This window comes from Phalacrocorax aristotelis, chromosome 1 (genome assembly GCF_949628215.1).
Source record: "Phalacrocorax aristotelis chromosome 1, bGulAri2.1, whole genome shotgun sequence".
NCBI classification, from domain to species: domain Eukaryota; kingdom Metazoa; phylum Chordata; class Aves; order Suliformes; family Phalacrocoracidae; genus Phalacrocorax; species Phalacrocorax aristotelis.
In genome coordinates this window covers 162,596,370-162,613,599 of record NC_134276.1, presented here as the reverse complement: position 1 = coordinate 162,613,599, position 17,230 = coordinate 162,596,370, and the positions used below count along the sequence as shown (strand labels likewise).

Genomic DNA, 17,230 nt, shown 5'->3' with positions numbered 1-17,230 from the left:
TACAAGTCTAAACAGTATTCCTAGTCATATGCATGAAGTTTTTAAAAATACTACATCTCCTATAATACCTTTGCTTGATGCAAAAGTTCCTGGCAGAAACAGTAACTACTTCACTCATGATAGTTTTTAGTATTCACCTCCCACCTCATCCCAAACATGGACTTCCAAAGCACAAATAAACATGTGCTATAGCACTACAGTTCTTCCAGATTTTGGAGGCAAAGTGTTACAGTTAAAGTGTAACAAAGACTTCCTTCTATGAGAGTATCCTTACAGCATTTTTACATTTTGTACATACAATTGTACATACATTGGGGCTAGCAATGGCAAGTGTAGCAGTCTGACTCTCTGCCATCTTCCCATTTTACCTTTCCCATGACATCTCTTCCAAGGAAAAGAAATCCCTAAACCGTACTGGATTCATTGCCACAATTACAAATAGTACCAGCAATACCCATAAAGCACCAGGCTTCAAAATCTCTTGAACACAATAAGAAGTTGATTACTGAAGTGAGCCATCACACTGGCCAATGTACTCAAAAACAGGTTTTGCTGTACCTCTACCAGATTTCAAGCTCCAGCAGAGACAAACATACCACTGGTATATTCTCTGGAATCGTGTGTATTGTAGCATGTTTTGAACCTCTCGATCATGAGTTCCACTACACAATAACAGAAAAACCCTAAAGATCATCATGTGTCAGGTTCTATGACACCTATTCTTAAAAGAAATTGCTGAACCAGTCCATAATTCTGGAAAGCCCACAGTGACAGTATAGAATAATGAAAGGACAAGTAAAAAGCAGTTTATTGTTTAAACCAACCAAGCCAGAACTCCTTTGTACGGTAAAGAATAAAACAACAAACGGCACTGAATTGCTATGGCATCATTTACTTTGCAAATATGAACACTGCAATATGCCAAGCGGAACATTCACTGTAATACAAAATCTTAAGCATCGTAACTTCACAGAATTATGTCATCCAAAAGTCTCCAAGATACTAAAAATGCACCTGTACCAAGCCAAACATAAATTTTAATTTCACTTATGAAAAATCCTGTATGCATCAAACTAAGTCTTCTTCTGAAGCACAGTTAAAAGAATCTGTTAAGCACTTAGTGGCTCTGATGCTCCACTACCGAATGAAAAGGAAGAGGGGGCGAAAAATTATTCATTAATCCAATCTGGTAATGCTGATCGGTTTACTATGGTCAACAGTAAACAAGTAACTTGTCTACTTGGAAGAACCTCATTATAGCAAATCTTTAAAGAATTCTACATGATAACCCCAGTTTGCTTTAGTGGAAAAAAAAAAATTACTTCTGCCTATACCGCATCTCTTTCCGAATCAAAACAATCTGTTTCTTGTTTCGGGGTTTGTTGGGCTTTTTGGTTTGTTTTGGTGTAGGTTTTTTTGGTTGTTGTTGTTTTGGGGTTGGTTGGTGGGGTTTTTTTGGTCTAGAATGCAAAAGTTGAGAAAATGTGACGCACTCAGGTTTACAAATCTCATCTCTCTGTGGGAACCTATAAGCATTGACAAGGCAGAGGCAACTATAGCAACGGGAAGGTGGAGTCAAAGTCAGCCCTCTGACAAGCTACCAAACAGCCTCTGGGACACCAACCACAAGAATTTAGCCTATGAATTTGCTTGCATAACCTCTGTTGAAGTGATTTTTTTATTACTATTTTTTAAGTTTCAGAAGATCCAGACAGAAAACAATTGTTTCATGTTATACAAACTCTGTCTGAAAATGGAACCCCCAAAATCATTACTGCTTATTTGGTGAATAACACCACAGTCACTAAGGTCAAACACACATATTTATGTTCTGTCCATTCGGTTGCCTGCTTTGCTATTCCTAGATACCTCCAAGTATTACTGTTAAGTTTGGTCTCTTGGAGATTAACTTAGTTAGTGTTTACCCTTCCTTAGATTTTTGGCAAAATATCATAACATTCAATCATAGTGAATAACTTAGTAGGTGAGGGACCACACAGGAAAACTGGCAAATCTCCTTTGTATTCAAAGCACTGATTCCTCAGTGAACACTCACAACGCTTATCAAGACGATCGGTACAACCTTTTCAACTTTCTCTTGTATCATTCAGTATCAACATATAATCCTCAAGCCACTAGTCTTTATTTACCAGGTCTGCTCCTCCTGGTTCCTACATACACTTTTTGTACTTGAACATTACAGAGCAGCAACACTGAGGCAAAAAGACACTGAAGAAACCTTACTCTGTAGCTACTGATCTTTTGCAGTATTACTGGGGACATATCAAAACAATGGGTGGATCAAGACAACAGAAATACACCAGTTTATTCGAACCTAATTTAAACTGATAGACTCAAACTGGTGAAAAAGTCAGGTTTAAAAAGACCCCAGATGAGCCAAAACTTAACTGAAACCAATGCTGGCTGTTCTCAGCGGAAACCTACAGAATCTAACACTGAGTAGCGTCTGAACTTTTGTCGGATCTGTTGCTACTGAACCAACTGAAAAACAGAGAAGGAAAGTAAAGCCTTCTGTTCTCAATTGCACATAATCATTAAGGTTGGAAGGGACAGCCTCTTGAGATCTAGTCCGCAGTTCCCACCCCTGTTCCCCACACGTCCCCAGGAGTCTCCCCAACTCAAAGTCATCAAAACCAGACTGCACAGGGCCACGTCCAACTCATTTCTGAGCACCTCTGAAGATGGAGGCACCACAACCTCTCTGGGAAACCAGTAGTTGCCCAGACACACACGCACACAAAAAAAGTCTTTTTACGATTAAGTGGAATTTCCGGTATTTCAATTTGTGCACAATGACTTGTGCCTTGTCACTGGGCACCACTGAGAAGAGCCTGCCTCCATCTTCTTTACTCCCTCCCACAAGGTATTTATATACATCAATTGATATGATCCCCCTGAGCCTTCTCTTCTCCAGTCTGAACAGCCCCAGCTCGTTCAGTGCCTTCTCATTTGTCAGATACTCCAGTCCCTTAATCACTTTAGGGGCCTCTTGCTGGACCCATTCCAGGATGGTTACAGCTGTCTTGTACTGGGAAGCCCAGAACTAGACAAAAAGGATTTTACCAGGAAAAAGCACGGATAAAGCTGCGAAGGGCTCAAGCTCATATGTCACTAACTCCTAGAACAATCTTCTAGATTTTCAGCAAAATAGAGAGTTTCTAATACATCAAGTGTTCAAATCCATTTTCTGAGCAAAACCAATTTTCAGTGACTTATCAATTCTCAACAGCTCAGGCTCGAACTGATCCACTTCAGCAAAAGAGCTATTAGCTACAGAAAATGTAAAACCTAACTAATACTTCGCAAAAAATAAAGGCAACCCTCAGTACTGAATATTTCATATAAACTTCCTTAAGAACTTACAGGAAAAAAAATCATCTTGCTCTAGAAAATAGTCAATTTTACTTCAAGAATTGCAAAAGCTTCACTGAATTTCCATCCCCAAACACCTCAAAACAGCAGGAGTTGCATAGATCAAGAGAACCCATATTCAATTACTTAAAACATCTTTTACTTCACATGACACACTAAGGAGAAGAAATGTCTAAGTTAAACAGTTACGTTCCAGAAAAATTATGCAAAAAATAGTCTTTAATGAAGCATCACACTAAACAATCAAGTTTTTAAGGTCAAACACAATTTAATATCTTACCACACCCAATACTATTTAAGTTCAGCTGGATAAGAGAATTCAAATACAAAAACCTACCTTCTGAGCAGATTCCTTCTTTTTCTTATCCTCTTTCTTCCTTTTCTTGTCTTCCATTAACTGTTCTTCCCTTTCTTGCTCCTTCTCTCTGCCAAAACAAGAAAAACAATGGTATAAGCACAATCAAGTTGTGCAAGAGCCACACGTACTATATTCCTTTTTCTCCCAAGAACGAAAGTCAAGATACTAGATTCCTCTTATCATCATGTTTCATTCGCACTTGAGCGTTTCAGTCTAACTGGGATAAGAAAGGCACCTTCTAGCTCAGTGTGGCCACAATCACACCACTTGCTGCACAAAGGAAAACTCCTTTATTCAGATCAGGCCTCTTATGGCAGGACCCTATATAAATTAACTACATGCCTAATATTAGAAAATATCTTCACGACATTTTGGCCAAAGTACCCTTTTAATTGGGTTGTGCTATTATTTAATGAACAGTCTCATGAATCTTTTCATATGGTAAAAAAAGGGAAGTGGTAATTTAATATAAGATGGTTTGGTCTGATATGACATTTATCTTCACAAGGGGAAGAGATTATTGTATTGCCTGTAGCTATGTCACTTGTAAGAGACTAGAAATGTCATATCAAATCAAACCCATCATTTATTATACAAATCACTAATTTAATTTCTAGCCTATTGTACCCACCCACAGAATTTCTGTGATGAAACCTGTAATATAAATTACTTTCCAGGGAATCTATTTTTTCTACAAGAACATTCGTTCAAAAAAGGAAGAAAAATATGTGCAGCTGCTATTGTTGTCAAGCTATCATCTTGTTGCTATGTTTCGTATCAAACGTGAAAGTACCAGAAAATGGTTAATTTACTGCATATATGCTATTGGGTGAGCTGTTTCTATGGTGAATCACATTTTCGTTAACCAATTCTGTTCACCTCCTTGAAAGTAAATTTAAGACCAAGTTTTCAGCTCTCTCGGGAGTAATTTCTTTTTGCAGGGAAAAACCAAGACAAAGACAATTGATGTAAGAAGATGATCTGACAGATGAGGGGTAGGATCAGAGACCAGAGATATGTACTTTACAAATGGGAAACAACTAACAACTGCAACCCATGACCTTTCAGAACAAGATTTTATAAAAAACAGAACAGCTTTATAAACAAAATTGGAGTTTGTAATAGTACTGCACTATTTCTTAGATTTATGCACAAATCAAAGCTCTTTTTTGACCACAGTTTAAAAATCTTACAGTTGAGTTGGCTTTGCCAGCTTTTCCCTCCATTGCATTTATATGGTACAGGTAATATTTTTGTTTGCATTTTCACTAGGTACTGCCAAGCCAGAGTACAAAGAAACATTTACATAACCAATCAATTCGTACAAAAATGTTTCGAGATGTTATGTGTTGACAGCTTCCTGATTGAGGACTTCAAAGAACTCTCTTAAAGAGAAAAGGAGCTATGGGCAGTAATAAAATGTATTCCTGGTTTCCTAATGTTAGGCTCTCCTTCATGGCTGGAGAAAATGGATACGGGCAAGATCAGTCCTTAGTAACAACATCCTGAGGTTATTACCAAATGCAATTCATACATAACAGCAAGTTCAGTCTGCATTGAACGAAGTTTGAGGCAAGCTTTCCACATCATACAGAACAGCATTTTATGCACTCTGTCTGGTATTGCTTAAGCCAGGTCAGTTCTTGCTCTGTTTTGTTCTCCATAAAATGTCACAGCACACTTCCCAGCCCTGAACTCTGGCAAGGAAACGCCCCACAGGTTTTTAATTTTTACTAACAGCACAAGACATGAAGAACTGGGAGGTTAGTATATATCTCACACTGTCTGTCATGGCATTGAGACAAAATTTTCCATTTTCTTTGAGCCACAGACTGTAAGCAATATGAAAAAGCTCTCCAGTGACACTCTCCTCTTTCAAAGTTACTATAACCTCAAATTATGTTTACTACTTTTGTACCGTCAAGCTGTGTGCACCTTTTGGGCTGTAGTGCCAGTTACAAATATACCATTTCCAAAACACTTCCTTGCAGCAGGCAAACTTAAGAGCTGTCTTAAGAGAGCTGCTGAAAAAGGGTAGGATCAAACTACAAAATGACTTCCAGTAACTGCCTGGCACACAGACAGCCTTCTACTTAAAAGCACCTTCCTTAGTTTTGTGACCAGAAGAGCAGGGAATGGAAAAGAATGAGAAAAAGGCCATATTCACAATCAAAGCTGAAGCTATGGCTTATGACGACATGTAGCACTAATAATAAAAGCAGCCAAGGACCAGCCTGAAAGTAAACACCTAGTTATGGTCATCTGTCTTCGTAGTAAGATCAGGACACGAAGATTGCTACAGCCACTGCTTTGTTTTCAGATATATACGGACAAGTTGCTGCGGTACTAAGGCTGCAGAGAAGCCCTTTGTTTTGCACGACGACCTCCCCTTCTGCTCTTTTAGTAGAGATGTGCATTTAATATTCTATTGGGCTCCTCATCAACAACTACAATATAGCAATAATCAATACTTAGTAATTTAGGCTTCAACTCATGTAAGCACACACCTAAGGTCCTCTGAGGGGGAAGGGATCTGAACACTTGGGCTGCATCACATGTAGAAGACCATAAAGTCCCTGACAAAATGGAATTGAAACCTTATAAACATGTAGGAAGGATGAAGTTATACTGTCCAAATGACAGAGCAAGTATTGATGCTACAGACACTAACAATGTACCACTATGTTGAAAGTTCACTGAATCTCAGGGGGAGGGTGGGGCAGGAATTGCTTATGCCATTTTGGGTATCACACTTGCCATCTTCCCACTTTCACTCTGATGGATTTCACTATTATTTGAAGTTTTATTATCAATGGTTTGCTTTTTTCCATTGTACGCAAGACACTTGTTAAACACAAACTTAACTTGCAGCGTTAAGTGTTCCAATAAATTTAACATAAACAAAGCTTTCAAGTACCTCATCGATTCATTCAGCTGCCAACACTCCCTTTTAACCTTCTCCCTTTAGCTAAAACATAATTCTTCGTGGCCTGGTCAGGGCAACAGAGAGGTCCATCGTGTACATTCCAGCAACCAGCTGCTTACATTGGCAAGATGAACACTGCGAGAAAATCCATCAACTCAGAACGAGTGAATTTAGAGTAATACAATGGGGTGTGGTTCTGGTTTTTGTTACCAGCACATAGTAATGGGAACACGGACACACCACAACCCTGAAGAGGAAGTTTGTTAAATAGTGATCAGCCACCAGCTGCTTCTCCAGCTTTCTTCAAGCATGTGTCCATCTTAAAAATATGACCTAATGGCACTTCAGTATTTCCCACAACATCTTAGAATCAACATTACTGAAAAGTATTTTAAAATTGTATCACAGACTTTGAGTATTTAAAGTAAGGCATACTAACAGCCTGCAAATGAAGAGAAACTATAGATTGTAATCCAAAATTTTGTGTTTTTTATAAAAAAAAACAAACAACACACAAACCAAAAAAAACAGTAGCTGTGATGTAGTACACTCAATATCTTAATTTCTTATAACAACCTCTTCTGGCTAAGACAAAAAGCAATCGTTTCAGAGAAAAGAAGGTTTTTCAGCTAGTTAACTAGAGAAGTAACAGAAAGTTCTTGTGAAGTCCAAATTATTAAAGCGTGTAGTCATTTAAAACGAAAAAAAAAAAGAAAAAGATATTCAGGAAGTGTGCCCTTCCCCAAAACAACTGACCAGTTTTGGAAAGTGTTAATTTTCTGCAAAATCCTAACTATTAATTATTTTTTTTTCCCAGGAAACTATTTTTAAAAGACTTATTCTCACAATGTATGGGCTTGCGGCATGTGTAGAGGACAGAAGTTGTCTTTAAAGTTCTCTCTCTATTACATACTATCCGCTGGCAACATGCTTTGATAGGCAGAGATAAAGAGCCACACAGAGTATTAGTCTATGCAAAAAACCCACAACTCTATAAAGTCACCCTCAAACTAAAAATGCACAAATAAAAATAAAAAAGAACCACCAACCCAAACCAGTAAAATATAAGAAATGAAAATTCCTAGAAGCTCAGGAGTGGCACTTTAGTGTGTGCAACTCTTCGTCCCTTCCACAGGGCTACAGGACAGTAGCGTAACAGCGTTTGGGAGTTCCTCATACATGAAGATGCGGACTAGGTACCAGTACTGTGAGTCATCTTCCCTCCTCTTGAGCCCACACTTTACTTTCAGTAAACTTGGTTTAGCTATACTATTACACAAGAGTGACAGTAAATTTCTATAGGCGCATCCTGTTCTCTGCATTGTAATAAGCGCAGGATGATTTACAAATATGCTTCCAAATTGTGAGCCAACTTATGTATCTTCTTCCAGAATATGGGGGATTCAGAAACTACACTTGTAGAATCAGCAGCTTTAACAGAATAAGCTTCTACCTATACAGCTAGAAGATCACATTAACAACTGTTAAATTCTCCCTAAAGGCCTTAGCGATAACTAGCCAGAGCTAATGGCCATTGCCTTATGTGAGATAATGATTTGCATGCATAGACCAGTCTCACTTCAAGCCAACACTTGAGCTATTAACTCACTCTTTCTTACAGACAGGCCTTTAGTGATCCGAAGTATCAGACCACAAATATATTTCTAATCATTTAGAAATAGAAAAGAAGACTCAAAACTTGAGGGCCCAACCAGAAATTTCATCTACATTAAGGTATCCAAACTTTGGTCAATATTTAAAGCAAGAAGAATTTCCAATGAACTCTAACTACAGGCATCTAGCTTATTATTTCTTAAAGTTTCCTCAGTATTTTGGTAAATTACACAGCCTGGATATCAGCAGAATTAGGCATCACACATCGGTGTGTCTGATACATTGCAGAACACCTTTATAACAATCTCAAGGCCAGGTACACTTCCAAGGCAAAAGCTCCTCTCAATCTACACAGGGACAAAACCTCTTGCAGAAAAGTAGGCTGTCTTCAACAGTGCTATTTCATAAACAGCTTGCTGCTGCCACTAGAGAATCTAGGTTTCATTTTCTTCCACTTTATTTCTCTTCATCAGGCCCTGTCCCTGACCTTCCCTTGCTTGAGCCTTCTCTGGAACTCAGATGATTGTATGGCAAGCAAATTTGACTCACAAAAACTCACCTGGACCACTCCCATCCATTTTGTAAATGGAATTACCTTAGAGTATTACCAGATTAACACCAGAAGTAGCACACACAAGAAGCAAGGAATCTTCTCCTTTCACAGGAACATGTTATATTGGTTGCAGTTGAGAAACTGCACCTTATTGTATGGCAATACTTCTCCACACAGCACCCAGTTAAAACTTTACAGATTGTATCATAGAAAGATCTACCAGTAAAAGCGAGTGTATTTCCTTTTGAAACAGGCTCCTACATTAATATATCAAGGAGAACGTGTTTCCTCTGGACTGTATTTAGACCTTTATCCCATACTCTGCATATGTGACCTGAGCATGGTCACCCACATCTGTGCAATTCTCATACAAAAAAACAAAAGCAAGACATAACACAGCATGGGATAAATCCCAGGGTTGACAGACCCTAAATTCCTAAAGGTAAAATTACTTTCACTAGACTAAGCCATGTAAAGAGTTATGGTCTTGCTAATCAAAAGATTCAAAATGGGATTAATTCATTTTATAAAAAAAGGTTAAAATGCATAACATCACAGCCACCTTTCCTGTTCAGCACTGTTTGCATGCATGAACTAGACAGATGTAAGCCATTGAAAAGCCGGTTAAATAGGAAATAGACATTTAGATAGTCTTTAGGCTGAACTGACAAAAATTAAATATGAAATTACTTTAGGCCAAATGAATTCTGATGTTTACAAGGAAAAAAACTGATCCTTCAGGGTAGCACCCCTGAAGATCCAGAGTATAAAAATTTCAAGAAAAAAAGAAAGTTACTTGTTTTCTTGAAATAAGACTGAAGTCTACAGCATCATTGAACAACTGGAATACTGAAATAAGAGATAAACCATGCAGTTTAAAAACAACCAGTTAGTAAAAGAACAATTGTCCTACACTTTTTGAATGAAAGTGAAATCAAGATATCAGACCTCTGACCTTCAGTAGAGTCTGAAATTAAAACTTTCCTTGTTGTAACATATATGTACATAGCATAACACAGGTAAGACAAAAAGTGTGTCACCCTCCCACCCCCGCACACACCCCCAGGCAAGCTTCAAATTTTATACAGACACAATATACGCTTCTCCATGTATTTAATGAAAAGGCTTTAGAAAGTGTGTTTCTAGAAGTGCTCTGTAAAGCTGTGTTTTCAAAAGGCAAAAGACTATCACTCATCAAGGAGTTAAGAGTAAGCTGCTTTTTTTCTTCTCTTTGGCTGAAAACCAGAACAGCGTCACAGCAAGAAGTTTGCTTACTTTAAATAGCGTATCTGGAAAAACTGATATGCCTTTATCGCAGCAAAACATCGGTAATTTGAAGGTGCTGTAGAAAATAACCAACTTTAAAACACTGGCGTACCAACTTCGCTAGAAGTACACTTTTCTAAAGAAAGTCTCCTTATAGACTGCTATTAGACTTGTTAATAGAGTAAGATTAATTCTTTGTGAAGTGTTCTACATACACATATATATATGTGCACAGTGATTTACATAATAGGAAAAAAAAGAACTCTGTCCATAAAGAGCTGTTACCTTGAAAGAATGGACAATATAAGCCCTACAATACAACAACAAATGTTCACAAATAAGGAGGTTTGTTCTCAACACTTCTGCAACTTGGAGGGGGTGGTGTCACTTTTAAGAGTGTCCTGTTAATAAGAAAACTTGGATTGTGTGGGGGGAAAAAAAAAAAAAAACAACCACCCCAAACCACAAAAACAATAAATGGTTTTAATATTCCATATTTCTTGCTTGCACTCCTTTTATAAATTACTCTTTCCAGCTCTATCACTTTTATACATTAAAAGAATGACTTCCTGGTACAATCTAAAGTTTCCAAATGTTAGCCACAGTTGATAAAAAGGAAAGTTTTAAGGAAATGGAGAGCTATAGCCGAAGTTCTAGAATGTAAGAACTAAGTGAGTTTTCTCCCCTACTTCAGCCTTCAAATGCTTCAGAGTTCTTACAGATCACTAACTATTATTTCATAGCATGCGCGCTCATGCATACCAAGACACAGATAAAGTGTTTAGAGAATTGTGAAATGTGGTAAAAATAGCCCAGGAATGGCAAAACATTCAGTTAGAAATCTGCCTGTAATTAAGATGTCATAACAGAACATTCATTCAGCCAGACACAGTTCTATTCAGGACTTCAATGTTTTACGTGATATCAAATAACCTTATTTTCCTCTAAAACTACTCACACCTGTAGAAAGCTCCATTACCTACAACTGTTTACCAAGAAAAGTACCTTCTGAAAGCCACCAAACACACATAGATAAATGAATGCCTAACAAACAATATAGAACAGTAAATGGATAACAGCTACCACAATAAAATCTCAATAACGAACCTGCCTCTGCTACAGGCTGAGAGATAAACAAGTCAGTTTTTTTGAGAAGGGAAGAGCTGGCAATCATCAGGAAGTACAGTTAAGATCTCTGTTCCACTACAGATGATCTGTCTTGGTAATATGTACTATTTCAAACCTTAATTCTTGCTGAAGCCATAAATTCAGCAGGTAAGACGACAGACTACCTGGCAAAACTCTTCTCTGTTATCTTCCATTAAGTCCTTTCATTTCTGCAATTATGGGCAGGTATGGGGGAATATCAAAGCTCTGGGCAGAGCTCTTACATGCTGAGGGAGCTGCTGCTGAACTTCCCTTTGCATGTGAGACTCTTCTTTTCACACCACCATCCAAAAAGAACTTTTTACATACCTCACCGTGCATATAGAAATTCTTCAAGAGTCCTACTTTGCAACACAAAACGTGGTTTGAAAAGAACGCAGGCTATCTGGGAAAAGTGCCAGATGTCAGTTAAAGGATTGCTTATTAGTCTGTAAGTGCAGCATACACAAGTATTTGCCAGTATTGCTTTGTATTAAAAGGTTAAGAGATGTAAACTCTACCAGTTTTATAATCCCAAATGGTTTGCATGTCAGGAGAAAAAAAATCCTTTAATTTGAAAACTAACAGAAGGAAGGGTAAACAGAACCTTTTCCCTAAACAGTCCTTTCCAGTTTGCCTTTTGTTTTGTTTTTTATTTTACCAATTAATCTTTTGGAACTAAGTGACACTTTCTGCACTAGACACATGATAGTCTTATTGGTCTATCAGTATCACAAATAATTCTGACTGAAGGAACCTCTGGAAGTTACCTGGCATCTGCTCTAACCCCACACTCCAAACAGAGCCATCATCATGCAGGTGGCTCAGGACCTAGTTGCATTCTGACTGCCTCCAAGGACAGAGACATACCACCGTGGAGAGCTTATTCCATTATTTTTATTTTTTTTTTTTACTACACCCATTGCATTTGCCTCCCCCAGTATCTAACCAGAATTTCTTTTATGCAACTTGTGTTTGCTGTCTCTTGTTTTATCACCATTCACCACCTCCAGGAAGAGTCTGGCTCTCTATACCCTCTCATAAGGGAGCCGAAGACAGCAGTAACATTACCCCCTTAGCCTTCTATTTCTAAGGCTGAACAACTCCAGTTCTCTTAGCCTCAACTTGTGCAAGATGTGCTCCAGAACACTAGTCATCTTAGTGGCCATTTAATATGTATCTGTCCTGTAAGGGAGCCAAAACTGGAACACAGTATGTCAACGGTGGACTTTTAAGTGTTGAGTAAAGAATAATCACTTCTTTTGACCCACTGGCTATAGCCTTGCTAGTATAGCCCAGCACGTGGCTGGTTTCTTAACAGCAAGGACACCCCGCTGACTCACATTCTACTTGGACCTTCGGGTGTTTTTTCTGCAGAGCTGCTTTCTAGTCAGTGGATGCCTAATCTATGCTATAGCACAGGGTTATTTTGCCCCAGGTGTACTATTTTCCATTTGCATTTGTTGAATTTCAAGGTGTTTCTGTCAGACCATTTTCTCCAGCCTACTGAGCTCCCCCTCAACAGCAGTCTTGCCCTCCAGAAGTATCAACCACTCAGCCCCATTTAGGATCATCTGCGAACGTGCTGAGGGTACACTGCACCCCATTGACCAGGTCACTAGTACAGACATTGAACATCATCAGCTCCAGCATTGCCTCCCACAAAGCACCATACTGCCCAGCTGGCAGTGAATTCTGCATCTCTGACCATAACCAACTCTGTGTCACTGACTCTGGCAATCCAGCTCTGGAATCCTTTTTCAAAAAATGTATTAACTTAGAGTAGAATGAACAAGTATTTCTGTATTTAGTGATCCAGTGAGCAGGGAACTAGTTACAGCTATGTCTTCTGCAGATCTGCAGCAGAAACCCCTAAATGAGCTACCCGCCACTTCAGGTGCCTGTATCAGTACACCACAGCATTTTGCAGCCCAGATCGACTCCACAAGTCAAGCTCTAATGGCAGCTTTATCAATGCCTCGCTGGGGCTTTGAACTGGTTACAAATTGTGACGCAAGTGAAGCTGATGAGCATTACTGTCACCTTAATAACACATTCATGTAGGTATATAGGAGAAGTGCTATTAAAAAAAAAACAACCTGTTTGCTGTTAATCATCTGACTGCAGTTAAAAAGCAAATGCTAACTCCTGACTACAGTATAAACTTAATTTTAACAAAAGCAGCTCTGTACCTTTTTAGATTACAAACTTCTGTCTTAAATGCCAAGAATAGAATTATTTTTAACACTTAAAAAAGTCCCAAGAAACTGATATATTTGCTATGGCAACTATGCCACAGTAAGCACAATTATGAAATTTGTTTTAATGTCAGAATGTGACATTTCAGAAAGAATACTAAAAAATATAATGTAGTTTAATTAAATGAAACATTTTCTGTCAGAGCATAATTCGTGGCACCAGCACAGGCCATGCAGACAGTAAGGAACTGGATCATACAGAATCTTCACAACAGAAGCAGTTACATTTAAAACAAACTTCAAAAATATCAGTCATAATCCAAGAAATGTTACATTTGTGTTTCCCAGCCATTAAAAAAACCACACCTAAAATATCCAAAATATCTGGAGATACAGGACAGAATTTTAGGAGAAGGTGGAAATAAAGAAAACATTAGATAACACCACATTACAGTGTTATTGCTGTAGTTTAATACACTTTAAGATACTGAAGGTTTTCTTTTGTGTTATGGCACTTCAGGAAAGATAAAGAAAACATTTAAATAAACATATGAGCAAAGCAGTTTCTATTTAGTGACAGTTACATGGGGGGGGGGGGGGGGGGCCCGGAAAGAAGAACAGGACACAGGGGACCAAAATGAACCCTGATAGAAGCATGCTGCTTAAAAGCAGCTTCTAATGAACGATGAGGTGCTTGGAATTCTACCTGCCTGGGGATATTATAAGAATACCCTCACAGCATCAGAATGGTATAATTTATACTTCATTTTATAAGCGATCTGATTGTTTACTTTTATTCAGTTTCCAAAGAAACCTTCTAAATTCACTTGCTATAAAAACCAAAACGCTTTATGCAAGTTAATTAATAGCCTGACGAGCATATTACATACCTCCAGATCTGTATAATATTGTAAAATTTTCCATTTACGGTGCTTCAGGGCACTACAGTAATGAAAATAACATTTATCAAACTGTAAGCCATTATTTTAGTTATACTAAATCAAAATACTAAAGCAAGAATGTATTTCATTTTATCAGTGGGAAGTTAAGAACAAGGTTTTCCACACAAAGTTATTATTCATCTGTTGCAGGCCAAGCTGGAAGAACCAGCAAGTTAAGGTTGCTTGAACTTCTAATACATTAAAAAAACAACTCTTACAGCTTGCTCAGATTTTCTTGGCAAAGGTATTTAAGGTTTGTGTTTTCTACTCCAGTTGCTGCCTGAGGCAGTATTTATTTTTAACAGGTAAGAAAATTCATTCAGCTACTTCCTGAAAATATTCAGTTACAAAGTTTCAGGGCTGTCATGATCCATATCAGGAAGCCTAAATTAAAGGCAGAAGAAAAAAGAAATATTTTGCAGGACTTGGAAACGCTCTATAAATCTTACCAAATTACTGTCTCTTCAAACAACTCTGGCTGCGTAAGTTCAGTATATTCAGCTGGAGTTGGGCAGGTAAATTCTTGATACTCAACTACTACTAAGCACGCTCCATAAACTAAGGCTTAGAGCTAGGGTTAAATGAAGAATTCCCCCCCAATTACTGTTCTTGAAGACTACAAACAATTGTTTATCCTCAGCAGCGACAAACACTATTCCTCTTCATCCTTATGCCAGCTGAGCTGAGAGCTGAAGCAGCACTAAAGGCAAGTAAAAAGCCCCCAGGAACAAGCTGTACAACCAGACTGCAGTAAAGCAGGACAAAGATTCAGGAGCTTTCAATTGGAGTCCACCATATTGCATAGGCACAAACCAGTACTTGCATTCAGCTATCCTCTCACACTTCACTGGACAAGTTGGTTCCTTCCTAAAATACTTCGAATAACAGTTTTGAAGCCCCTTATTTTAAACCATATTTATGTGTTTTGTGCAATGAGTAAAATGCAGATGTAGCATCTTGTATGAAACAAAAAAACTGAAACCCTGTATCTGCATGCATGTAGCACAGCAAATAACTTCATTTAATGCTATTGCGCCATATGTAATTAGACAAATGGTTAGCTGGCGAAGTCTTAAACAGACGTATACTTCTCAAAAGTTCATCAGTATCTTGTAATTTTAATGACAGTATATAATCATAACCTTCCTGTGTCAGATGAGGGAAAAACCACACAAGAGATTGATATGTACATTGTTAAGTAATAGCCAAATACTGGATGCTATAAGAGCCAACTATCAATCTTGGCAATCGCAAAGCTCAAACAGAGACAGCACTCAGTCTGCAGTAAGAACTTGTTTACCAGCTAAATACCATGGATTAGTGAGTGAGTTCTTAGAATGCAGTAAAGATGATATACACTCACTTCACAGTGAAGCTGCAGTTAAGCACAGTGTATACTGAACTTGAATGAGAAAGAGATCTGTAACAGGCAAAATTCAGTCTGGTCTGTGACTAGGTAACACGTTCAACTTCTCATGCTGATTCTAAAATGCAACTGTTGCATCCACTACCTTCTCACCCTCCGGTACTTTTAATGATATATTTCCTTAAGAAATACCAGCTATGTTTAGCATCTCAGTGAAGTTGTACACTTTTTTTCTCCATTTAGAGTTGACTTGGGGGGAGGGAAGGATGACATTTAGTAACACATACCACACAACACAGAGCTTTCCCAGGATGTGTTACAAAACAAGAGACTGCATGACCTGCTCAAGGTTACAGAACAACTCCATTGCTCACTCTGAATTAAAAACTGGTACCCTCCTGACTCCACCTGTATTTTCACTAATAAAATAATAGCACTACTGAACACTTGCACAGCTCCTTTCATCACAGCATGTCAAAGGTCTTTATAAATATTAATTAAGCATTGCAACAACACTAAGAAGTATGTAAAACTTAATTCTGCACATGAGTAAACCCAAGCAAAGAATAAATAACCTATGTTCAAAGTCAGAGGACAAGTCAGCAGTATGGAGAATAAATGGCTCTTGCAATTAAGGAGCCCTCCATTAGAAACAAGGGCATAATTAATACTCCACATGTGATGTGAACTGTACAGCCCTTGGCTGCCAATACATTACTATAAAGCCTCTGCCATGCTCAATCCTGCAAAGATCACACTAAGTTTCAGGCAGCATTCTCATGAAGCCACTATGTTTGGCTTCCTCCAAACACAGAAAACAGTTCTCACTAGATCTTTAGTAAAATCACATTTTTCTTGTCTGGTAACTTTCTTAGAGAAGACAGGCAAGAGTGATATTTTTCAGTAACTTTACAAAATTAACAAGTAGCATCAAGCCGAGACAGAATTCAAACATGAATTCAGACCCCACAAATAAAATTAAGCTCCTAAACGTTCAGTCATGTACTCCGGTAATTAAGGAAATAAAACGCCAATGTCTTAAGAACTCAATATCCATTTTCAAAAGAAATAACCTGAGTCCAAAATGAATGTTTTCAGTAAGCTATAGTGTAGTCATCGCTTCATCAAGTACTTCAGTGATCTTACAGCTTAATGTAACATGTCCACTTGCTACAAACATCACTCCTTTACTCTAACCAAGGACCATAACTATCATGAGACACCAATCTGTAACACTCATAGTTCTAGTGTGAAAGCCAACCATGCTAAAACACACCAAAGTTGATTTGCTTCTGTCCTGCCACATTCACAGATTATAACAGGAGTGAGATTAATTTTTTAAAATTCTTGTTCATATACTGAAAAGACCCCAAGGGTGACATGCTCTGAATTCCCACAAAAATTTCCTTTTAAATTCAGTTTGAGAATCTGACATTAATATGAACGCAAAAAATACTTCTGCTTTGGAG

The 17,230-nt window shown here is 38.1% G+C and overlaps 1 protein-coding gene across 12 annotated transcripts in view; it reads right to left on the bottom strand.

Annotated features, from left to right (window-relative positions):
* Positions 1-17,230, bottom strand: part of TNRC6B (trinucleotide repeat containing adaptor 6B) — a 135,744-nt gene that overhangs the window by 44,975 nt on the left and 73,539 nt on the right. For all 12 annotated transcript variants that reach the window (XM_075077725.1, XM_075077763.1, XM_075077779.1 and 9 more), the window contains one exon: positions 3,731-3,818. In XM_075077725.1, the coding sequence (XP_074933826.1) occupies positions 3,731-3,818 (88 nt within the window). The remainder of the gene's footprint in view (positions 1-3,730; positions 3,819-17,230) is intronic.